We start from the raw sequence: 12,229 nt of genomic DNA on the forward strand, positions 1-12,229 counted from the left end.
TTTCTTCATATAATTTTTTAAAAAACAAGACTAGAGATAGAAAAAAAAAACTGAATTTATAAACAAAATGAGTTTGTTATAATTTTAATAATTAAATCATTAGCTAAAATGAGTTTCCTAAAAAATGCATGAATTTTTAAAAAATAAATATGTTTTGATAAAAAAAATTATTTAAAAGATATATATATTTAAAATACAAATTAAAAATAAAATAAAAATATTTAATTAATAAATTAAATTATTTAATAGTTATAATATTAGGAATGCAATAAAAAAATATTTTTTATAAATAAAAAAATCAAAATCAAATTCAAGATTAAATTATCTATTATTATTGTATTTTTATTAAATTTAAAATTTAAATATAAAATGATATTTTAATAATTCATTCTACAATATTTTTTAAGTATCAACTTTGTTTATTTTAAGTTATTTTAATAATTAAAATAAAAAATGTTATTTATTTTTTATTATATATTAAATCATTTAATTCTTTCTTATTAATTTTTTTTTAACTAACATGTCATTCCATATATATATATATATATATTTTATTTTATTATTATATATTATTATATTTAAAAAAAATTTAAGTCAAAAATATCTCTATCCCTCAAAATTACCATCATTTATTATTTTTTTGAAAAAACCTTGATTAGATCAAGGCCTAAGATATCTTCTTTTTAATCCCTATAAAAAGCAAAAAGCAAAAGATCAAACAAGTCCATTATATAATATATATATATATATGTGTGATATCATAGTTATCTGTAAAAGGCACAAACATCCAAAACATTGAGGTTATCTTTTCAAAGCTTATTATTGTCGATGTAACAAGTGACAACAACATCTGTGTGCGTAGTCAATTTCAATTTTAACCCTAAAAAAGATATAAGCCGTGTTTCATACAACTCAACCAGATCACTTTTTTTAATTTATTAAATTAATTAATTCATTAATTAAAATAATAAAATACTTTTTATTTTAAATTATTAAAATTTATTTAAAAAAAATATATTATCATTTTTTCAAAATCATCGATCATCATCATTATTTCTTCTCTCTTTATTATTTAATTAAATAACCTAAAAGTATGGTCTCAAATTCTACAATTATATACATAGCCACTCAATAAATTGGTCTTATTAAGATGGATTTATATTAACAAACAATTAAATATAATTTTATCACTCCCTTATCAATTATATTATATGGACAATTTATTAATTAAAATATGAGAACATTCTTTATTATATAAAAAATATATCATTATATATTAGTATTTTTAAATTTGTACTAAAATAATATCATTTACACAAAATTACCGCCAAATTAACATTTATTAAATAAACGAAGTCTAAAAAAATAAACTACCAACAAGCTCCAATAGTTTGTTGATTTATTTTTTTAAATTCAAATAAAATCAAACATTACTTTATTTATCTTTAAGGCCTTGTTCTCTCCTTAGATATGATTTAAATTGAGTTTTTTTAAACCTAGAGAGAGAAAAAATTAATATTGATTAATAATTTTGAGGAGGTGAAAATTAATTTTGGTATGCAGCACATTACCTGTGTCCGCATTGGACAGCGTGTAAAAAAGTCGGTCATTGATTTTGTTAATTTTCTGCGTTGTGTATAAAAGCAAAAAAGGAGGGCAACGCCCTCTATGTCGGACATGCTCAACTCTGACTTTATTAATTATTATATAATATAATATACAGAGACTGCTATTAATTATGTAATTTTATAATACTTAAAATAGTCTCAAATAAAAATAACATTTTAATTATTCAGAGAAAAGAGCGAAAGTATTGCAGTGTTTTGTCAAAGTACAATATGTGTCCGCTTTCAGCTGAGATGGAAGAATGATTTAACAAAATAAATGGACAGAGGTCTTGTGTGTTGGACATGCTCTTAGGTCTTGTTCGGTTATGAGTTTTTCAATAACCAAGAGAAAGAAAAATTGAATGATGGGTGATGATTTTGAGTAGATAATAATTATTTTTTGGTAAAAATACTTAAAAAGTATTGATATATATAAATAAAATACAAAATAATAATTTAAATTAGAAGGTATTTTAGTATTTTGATTAATGAAATGAGTGATGTGATTGGTGAGAAGTGATTGACTGGAAAATTAATTTGGTAAAGATTAAAGTAAAAATCTGTATAGAACAAGGCCTTAAGGCTTGTTCCTTTTGGGTTAAAAAAAAACAAACAAAAATCAATTTTCTAATCAATTACTTCTCATCAGTCACATCATTTATTTCATTAACCAAAATATTAAAGGAAAAAAGCTCACTTAGACGTATGTACTTGTACAACTAGCTCACTTAGACGTATGTACTAATAAAAGGTTATTTAAACATGTGTACTATCAAAAATTGGCTCATTTAACCTATTTTAATAACCATGATTAATTTTTATTTTTAAATTTATATATGTATTAATTAAATATTAATATATTTTTCCTCTCCTTTCTTTTCATTAATTAAACTATGTAATTTATTTTATTCTTAAATGTTTTATTATTTTAATATTAACTTCTCTTTTATATTTCATCTTTTTTTTTATTAGTTTTTATTTCTAATATTTCTTAAATTCTTAATTTTTTTAAAAAATTAAAAACTTATTTATGAATTTTATGTTTTACTGTAATATTTTTTTGAAGAGTTTTTTCTTATTTAATTTAATATAATAAAAATAAAAAACAGTTTTTTCTTATCTAGTTTAATATAAATAAAAATGAAATTAATAATTTTGTATTTAATTTTTATTCACGACTTATATTAGTAGTAAATGAATTGTTTTATCTAATATTTGATTATTACTCTTTTAGCGTTTGATGAATGAGTTTTTATTATTATTAAATTCTTAATTCTTAATTAATTTATTTTTGTGTTAAAGGATTTTTATTGCTGAAAGAATTTTCATTGTTATATTCAATTATCGGGATTAAACAATTTTAAAATAATTAATAATTAATGTGAATATAAAAAAGAAGAAAAAATATAGAGTTAAAATGATTAATGATGAATGCTCCTATATATATATATATAATAAAATTTAAATAATCAATCATAAATACTTATATATAAATAATAAAAAATTATAAAAAAAATAAAAATAGAGAGTTCATTAGTAATAAATGAAAAGTAAAGAGAGAGAAAATATATTAATATAAATATATAAATTTAAAAATAAAAGTTAACTATGGTTACTTAAATAGGTTAAATGAGCCAATTTTTGATAGTACATACGTTTAAATGACTTTTTATTAGTTCATACGTTTAAGTGAGCTAGTTGCACAAGTACCTACGTCAAAGTGAGCTTTTTTCCAATACTAAAATACCATGTATTTTAAATTATTATTTTTTATTTTATTTATATATATCAATACCTTTTAAATCTTTTTACCAAAAATAATCACCAACTCCTCAAAATTATTACCAATCATTATATTTTTCTCCCTCTATGTTTTTTAAAACTTCAATCCGAACAAGGCCTTAAAGGATATTGATATATATAAATAAAATAAAAAGTAATAATTTAAAATATATAATATTTTAGTATTTTGGTTAATAAAATTAGTTATGTAATTATTGACGAGTGATTGATAGAAAAATTGATTTTGTTTGAGTTTTTAAAATAACCCAAAGAAAACAAGGCCTTAGGTTTTTATTTATCTTTACCAAATTAGTTTTATCACTTATTTTATTGACAAAAATACAAAAATGCCTTATATTTTAAAATGTTTTTTTTTTAAAATTTTTTTATATATATCAATACCTTTTATGTCTTTTTATCCAAAATAATCATCTAACTCTTACAAAAAAATAATTGTTGATAATTTTAAGAATTTAATAATTATTTTGATAAAAAGATTTACAAGATATTGATATATATTAATAAAATAAAAATAATAATAATTTTAAATAAAATGTCTTTTAGTATTTTTTGTTAATGATTTGAGTGAAGTGTTGAATGAGAGAGTAGTAAAATGATATTTAATTTTGTTTGAGTTATTTAAAAAATTAAACCAAACCATATTTCAAATTTCTTTTTTAATTTAAAATAAACTCCATCACACCACCAACCTCTAAAATCGTAATTATAGTTTGAAATGACTACTCCTAGCAAACATAAATAATGAATCCCCAAATATGCTCGACAATAAAATTGAGTAATCAAATCACAAACTTTAAAGGGGATTTGTGACATTTGGCATAACATTGTTGAAACTTGAAACAACCTCTACACGTTATCTTTAAAACTTCAATAACAAAACAATAAAATACAACATACTATCATGTTCTTGCTACTTACCAAAATTCAAGAAAAAAATACATACAAAGGAAGATGTGTTATTATTAGAGCTTGTTTGATCTTGATTGTTTTCTTGGATTTCTTTTTGAGTTTTTTTCTTTCTTAATAACCTCTTCATCACATCATTTTAATTCTCATAATTAAATCAATTAATTTATCAATTACAATACAAAATTCTTGTTATAATTTTATTAAATTTATATTTTAAATATAAATTGACATTTAAAATTCAAATGACCCATACATTTACAAAAAAAATTAGATAAAGCAAAAAAAATATCTATAATAAATAAAGATCAACAAGCTGTTAAACTTCATGTTGGATATTTTTTCTTCAAAATTCTAATATCACGTATTATTTATTTCAACCATTCAATCACTTGATTTATTAATATAAATACTACAACTATATATAATATATATATATATATATATATATATATATATATATATATATATATATATATTTAACTTTTATTAAATTAGCACAACCCTACAATCTAACATTTATTAAGCAATAATTTTAATAATTAAGTTACTTTTCTCCAAATAATTTTTCTCATAAATAAATATATTTGAAAGTTCTATATAGTAAAAATCTAAAATAACTCGATATCAAACAAGTTTATAAGATACACAATAACCAAACTGGGTAAAGAATATTTAAATAAAATAAGTTTATTTAAAAAATATTGATAGAATGTGATTTTGAGGAGGTTAATATTTATTTCAAAAAGACTTAATATATTAATATTTAATAATACTCCAACATTATTTTACTTCATTTTCATCCATTCTATCATAGTCAATTCAATCAATTATCTAAAATATTAAAAATATATATATTTTATTTTTTATATATATCAATATTAAGTCTTTTATTAAATTATTATATTTTTTTTACTCTTCAAGTTATTCAAATAACCCTAATTCTAACCAACCCGTATTGAAATAACTCAAAGGGAAAAAAAATAATGATCGGTGGTTGTATTTTTTTTTTTTTTTTATAAATAGACTTAAATATTTATTGATATATAAATAAAATAAATAATAATAATATAAAATATAGAGTATTTTAGTACTTTTGATTAATAAATTGATTGATTTGATGGATAAGAGTGTAGTGATTATTGAGTTTTTTTGGTTATTTAAATAATCCAAAATCAAACAAGAGGTTAGTATTTTAGTTAATTAATTTAGTGAAGTAATTAATGAAATAATTGATAAATAATGTTATATTAAATTAAATTAAATAAATTTCTAAGGGCAAATGATTCCAAATGCAACAATTTTTTTATTTGAAATGATAATGTTTGTTATATATAAAAAAAAGTAAATAGTCTATAATTAAATCTTAAATTCTTTAAGAAAAATATAATTTACAAAATTGGATTATCTAAACTAATAAACATATATAATTTACAAATTTATGAATTTCAAATTATGGTCATGATCACTTGTTCTTTTTGGCCTGGTTCGGGCTGTTTTGTTTTTTTTTTAAATTTACAGGTTGAAAATAATAATGATTTGGTAATGATTATTTTTGATAAAATAACTTAAAAGATATTGATATATATAAATAAAATAAAAAATAATAATTTAAAATAGAGAGTATTTTAGTATTTTGGTTAATGAAATGAGTGATATGATTGTTGAGAAATGATTAATTAGAAAATTGATTTTGTTTAAGTTTTCAAATAACCCAAAGAGAACAAGACATTGTGTTATTTTAAAAACTCAAACAAAATCATTTTTTTGATCAATCACTTCTCAACAATCACCTCACTCATTTTATTAACCAAAATACTAAAATACCTTATATTTTAAATTATTATATTTATATATATTAATATATTTAATTATTTTTATAAAAAATAATCATCATTTTTTCAAAATCATCCATGATTATTATTATTTTTTTAAAACTTTCAATACATACGAAGAAAGTCTCAGTGTTTATTTAAAAAATATTAATGCAGTATGTTTTTAAAAAAGTGAATGTTTTTTTATAAAAAAAATTAAAATTAATAATATTTAATAATATAATTGATAAATTTATGGATAGTTAAATTAAAAAACAAGTCAAAAACACATAATTTTTTTTTTATCTAAAAAAATAGACATAATTTACAAACTAATGAATTTTCAAAGGATACATAATAAAATATATGGAGAGATAGTCACGATCATATAGAAGACTAACCACGTCATCTATAAGAGAACCATACAGTCTGGCAAGAACCAACCAATTCATGCCACGTGTAACCCTAAAATTGACACCTCTCACTATACAGCTGTCTCCCATACCCCTATTATCCCCCCTTATATAAATCTACCTTCTCCTTTCTCTTCTTCATCACTCCAAAATTCAAAACCCTGAAATCCTCCCCCATCCCAATGATGTCATCAAATTACCATCTTGCCACTACAGTTCCTTTCCTTCTACTCATCTTCATCCTCTCGATCCAGCCGTCCAGTTCCGCCCTGGTGAAAGAACAGCCATTGATATTGAAATACCACAACGGTACTCTGTTAAAAGGAAAGATCGACGTTAACCTAATCTGGTATGGTAAATTCACTCCTGTCCAACGTACGATAATACTAGATTTCATTCTCTCTCTACAATCGCCGTCACCGTCTCCTTCCGTTAACTCGTGGTGGAAGATAACGGAGAAATACAAGGGCGGCGCCGCCGCCCTTGTATTAGGAAAACAGATACTCAATGAAGAGTATTCTCTCGGGAAATCGTTAACGGATAAACATCTGATTTCGTTGGCTTCTAAAACTAACGGAGTGATTAACTCCGTTAATATCGTGTTAACGGCGAATGACGTGACAGTAGGCGGTTTCTGCAGTCGATGTGGGACACATGGTTCGGTTCGATTTAAGACGAGTCGATTGGTTTACGCGTGGGTGGGTAACTCGGAGACTCAGTGTCCGGGTCAGTGTGCTTGGCCTTTTCATCAGCCGATATACGGGCCACAGACGGCGCCGTTGGTTGCGCCTAACGGCGATGTTGGAGTTGACGGGATGGTGATAAATCTGGCTACTGTGTTGGCGGGGACTATAACGAATCCGTTTAAGAACGGGTATTTTCAAGGTCCGGTGACGGCGCCGTTAGAGGCGGTTACGGCTTGTACTGGGGTATTTGGGTCGGGTGCTTATCCGGGTTATACGGGTGAGGTATTGGTGGATAAGGAAACTGGAGCGAGCTATAATGCGCATGGGGTTAATGGGAGGAAGTATTTGTTACCGGCTATGTGGGACCCAACTACGTCTAAATGTTTTACCCTGGTTTGAATTTAGAGAGAGGAGAGAGAGAGAGAGAGGTGTGGATGTGTATGTATGTAGGATGGGGGGAGAGTATGGGGAAATGGTAAAGTTTGGTTTGTCGTTTTATGTCACAATGTAAAAATTCCTTTTCTTTTTATGAGAAAAAAATAAAAATATGTGTATTTGATGTATGGAATTATGGTAAATAGTGGGAAATTAGTTTTAAGTTTTTTTTACCAGTCTAGTTATTGAAATCAATTTGGAGAGAGCATCTTAACTTAAAGACAAGGGGGCAGTCTTGTTGGAAAGATTGAAAAATCAAGGGGCAGTCAGTCTTGTTGGAAAGATTGAAATCAATTTGGTGAGAATCACTAACCCCGGCTTCCTAAACTTGGTGTTGGCTGATGTGCCTGCTTCTTCCCACCTCTAGTTTCCGAGTAGCACCTCAATGCGAAGTAGTTTCCGAGTAGCACCTCAATGCGAAGTGCACCCTTTACCCTGGCACGAGCCAAACTAAACTAGCTAAACGAAACTGGTACTGGTTTAATTCTTGTATTCAAAAAAATCTCTTATTTACGTTTTAAGTTGAAACTCACGTATAACTTTTTGACCACTTCCTAATCCAAATTAGGAAACATCTTTGAAACCTTATAAGAAAACGTTAAAAATTATAATAATAGCACATGAAATTGAATGTTGGATGGTTTCTTTTCAAAAGGAAATAATACACCTAAAAATAATTTGAATGAATACTCAAATTAGGTAAGTTTGTTATATCATCCAATCAATCCAAAACTTATGAGGAGCTATCAATCAAATTAGACATCACATATTAAGTATTTAATCTTTTGAATGTGAACATGATATAAATGATTTGAAACAGTATATTTTGATTCTAATTAAATTCAAAATGAGGTGACTTTTAACTCTTTAATTTAAAAGAAAAACATTCTTTTTGTTGAGTTTTTTATTTTTTAAATTCACTATAATCAAAATTATTTTATCTATTAAATTACTCAATTTATTATCAAATATTAATATTTTTATTAAAAAAATTATTATTCTTTTAAAAGTAACAACCATCAATGTTGTTTAAATAGTGCAAAATTATTCTAAAAGAATCCTAATCAATAAGAAAATATCTAATAGGAAAAAATGATTGATGGACCCAAAAGTTATTCTAAACATATGTTCATTAATCATTATTGATACTAGTGGGTGAGAAAAGATATTGGGGCTATTGGCTCCTAGTTCCATTACTAAGTTTGTCTTATTTTATTTTTTAAAAGTTTTTGTTTAAAAGTACTCAACAATTTCATTATCCTTAGTATATGCTTGAGGGTAGCATATTTTAATTATTTTGTTTAAAAGGTGAGGAGGTAACATATATACTATGAAACAACTAATCCAATAAAATAAACATTTTAATATAAGTAATGCTTAAGAACCAAAATTAGAAAAGGAACATAAAACCACAAAACAAAAGCCAATTCAACTAGGCCAACTAAAATCTTGCATTGATAAATTATTTGCGTTACATCTGAATGGTCATAACATCTCCTCTAACTTCGGCTAAATAATTCGAACTAAAGTTTTATCAAGAGTTTCAACATCACGATCATAAATATGTTTTTGAACAATTTGTAGGTCAATAAAATAAAACGTTGTTCGAGGAAAACACCAGTAGGATCGAAAGACGCCAAAGAGGTTGTCTCTATCAACGTCGCCAAAGAACTTGCCATCACCAACTACAGGAAGTGAGTCTTAATAAGCACATCAAACAAGCTCTAAGATGTTAGCAGCCCTAAATATTATGGGCTCATTCTCTTTGATAAGCCTGGTGTTGGAGAGGCCCATTGAAATATATTGATCAATAATTACTTTTAAATACTTCAAAATAAGGTCTAAATATTACTTTTAGTTATGCAAATTGAACTGTCTAAACTTATTTATCTATAAATTATTTATAATACTTAATAACTTTGATGGATAATGTATTCTTTTATTTTATTTAGAAAGTTACTATCATCCACCTCTTCATAAGCGATTACTCAATTCATTTTAAATCACTCATTCAAACACAATACTACCCAATGAAAGTAAGTATGAATAATCTATTAGACATATTATTATATATAGTTTATATTTACTATCATTTTTCAACTTAGTTATGCACAACGATATAGTTGTATTCTAATTTATAGTCACAATCTACTTAGTTTAAGCGGGATTCAAGAGGGTTTTATTATTCTATACTATATTTAACGTCTCAAATTCAAATACCGTTAATGAAAAAAATAGATTCCGAACAAATCTTATAAACAAAGCATAGTATTTTGTTTAGAAAAGTGTGGTTTATTAAGGTTCATACCAAAATGTCATACATGTCCCCATTGTATCTCATTAATCATGAGATCAAAATTATCACCATAGTCAACTATTATCATTCAAGTTGCAAACTTGAATAAAAAAAAAACTTAAAGTTCTATATCACAACTTGTAGATTATTTTTAAAATTGGTCAATTGCTTTGAACCCCAAAAATAAAATACAATGTCAAACTCATAACAACTAGTTGAGAAAAATAATCCTCATCACACAGAAATAAGAATGAATTTACCAAGTCAACTTAACAAAAAAAATATATTAATTTAGTTATAAAATAAAATAATTTTATTAAATTATTGTTTTGATACCGACAAATAAAATTTAAAAATGGAAGTTAAGTAAGAAAATAAAAACGTAACTAAAATTTCTCTCTCTCTTTCTCCACCTATAAAAGAAAGAATCGTGTATCCTCTTTCTCCATTCCCCACTACTCTCGTTCTTCCCTTTTGCGACCTTTTCTTAGATCAGATCTGATTCAGTTATTTCTCTGAAATGGCAGCCCCATCGGCTCGTGAAGAGAACGTTTACATGGCGAAGCTTGCCGAGCAGGCCGAGCGGTACGAAGAGATGGTTCAATTCATGGAGAAAGTCGCCAATTCCATGGCGGAATCAGAAGAACTCTCTGTCGAGGAACGTAATCTCCTTTCTGTCGCTTACAAGAACGTTATCGGTGCACATCGTGCTTCGTGGAGGATTATTTCATCTATTGAACAGAAGGAAGAGTCTCGCGGAAACGCAGATCACGTTGCGTCGATTAAGGAGTATCGTAGTAAGATCGAGACGGAGTTGTCTTCGATCTGTGATGGAATTCTGAAATTGCTTGAATCGAAGTTGATTCCATCGGCTGCTAGCGGTGATTCTAAGGTGTTTTATCTGAAAATGAAAGGTGATTATCATAGGTATCTTGCTGAGTTTAAGACTAGTGGAGAGAGGAAAGATGCTGCTGAGAATACTCTCAATGCCTATAAAGCTGCTCAGGTTTTCACTTTTTCTAACCTAATCATAATAATCTATTATAATTCTAGGGCTAGATGATTCTGACATCGATTGTTTCATTTTGTTGCAGGATATAGCAAACTCAGAGCTGCCGCCTACACATCCGATTCGTCTCGGTCTGGCTCTCAATTTCTCTGTGTTTTACTATGAGATTCTGAATTCACCTGATAGAGCATGTAGTCTTGCAAAGCAGGTGAGATTTTATTCTGAATTCATGAGTTACAATCAGATTGGTGATTCTTTTGGAATGAAATGAATGAATCAGGCATTTGATGAGGCAATAGCTGAATTGGATACATTGGGAGAGGATTCATACAAGGATAGCACTCTGATAATGCAACTCCTTCGCGATAATTTGACCTTGTGGACATCAGACATGCAGGTTATAACTTGTTTTGATTGATTAACCACAATTAATTGATGTATTCCATTAAAATGGTTTGCTGGAATCTTGATTGTTATTGTATAGGATGATGGTGGCGATGAGATTAAGGAAGCTGCACCAAAACGCGATGAAGAAGGAGGAGCCTAACTGAACACCGCACCTTACATTACCTTATCTTACCTTATGACGTCTTCCTTCTCGGTCTGTTTTTGAACTGGAGAAGAAGTAACTATGTCGTTTATTCTATTATTATGTATTTGTCTAGGATTTGGTATCAAAACCTTCAATTTCCAAACTATGTTTCCTTATTTCCACAGTTATCAATCATAAAAAGCAGCAGTGCTTTTAGTTGTTAATCAATTCTTATTCTTCTTTACTTTTACCTTTTCCTTATTCTAGACCATTAGAGATGAAGATTGAAGATCAAATAGAAATATGTTATGGACTTTTTTTAGGAATATTATCTTAAAGAAGTCTCTATCATGGATTAAGAAAAAGTCCCTATCATGGATTAAGAATATCATTTAAACAAGTCTCTATCATGGATTAAGAATACTATCTAAACAAGTCAACATCACCAATGAAAAAAATATATAGTGGATTAAGAACAAAGTCATCTAAAGAACAAAAATTGGAAGAAAGTATCATTTTGAATAAGCCGAATATATATATTTTTTAAATAATCAATCCAATAGGTAGAGTAAATAATGTTGAGTGCAAGTAAATTGTATCAATTTCCAAGAATATGGAGAGATAATTCTACATTCTCCTCAAATTGGGTAATAGATATTGAGAGTTCACAACTTGCCACATAATTTCTCAAAATTCGATTTGGGAAGGGCTTTGGTGAGTATGTCAGC

General features: G+C 26.4%; 2 protein-coding genes across 2 annotated transcripts; both read left to right on the plus strand.

The window, feature by feature from the left end:
- Positions 1-6,679: 6,679 nt before the first annotated feature.
- LOC124921788 (protein EXORDIUM-like 2) lies at positions 6,680-7,792 on the plus strand. Its single transcript, XM_047462491.1, has one exon. It carries the CDS (start codon positions 6,726-6,728, stop codon positions 7,626-7,628), a length of 903 nt encoding a protein of 300 aa, XP_047318447.1. The 5' UTR covers positions 6,680-6,725; the 3' UTR covers positions 7,629-7,792.
- Positions 7,793-10,388: 2,596 nt separating this feature from the next.
- LOC124919056 (14-3-3-like protein 16R) lies at positions 10,389-11,720 on the plus strand. The gene is made up of 4 exons (XM_047459186.1): positions 10,389-10,966; positions 11,055-11,177; positions 11,250-11,366; positions 11,454-11,720. The coding sequence occupies exons 1-4, from the start codon at positions 10,481-10,483 to the stop codon at positions 11,514-11,516; spliced, it is 789 nt and encodes a 262-aa protein (XP_047315142.1). The 5' UTR covers positions 10,389-10,480; the 3' UTR covers positions 11,517-11,720.
- Positions 11,721-12,229: the final 509 nt, after the last annotated feature.

The sequence above is a fragment of the Impatiens glandulifera genome, chromosome 1, assembly GCF_907164915.1.
Source record: "Impatiens glandulifera chromosome 1, dImpGla2.1, whole genome shotgun sequence".
In the NCBI taxonomy this organism is placed as follows: domain Eukaryota; kingdom Viridiplantae; phylum Streptophyta; class Magnoliopsida; order Ericales; family Balsaminaceae; genus Impatiens; species Impatiens glandulifera.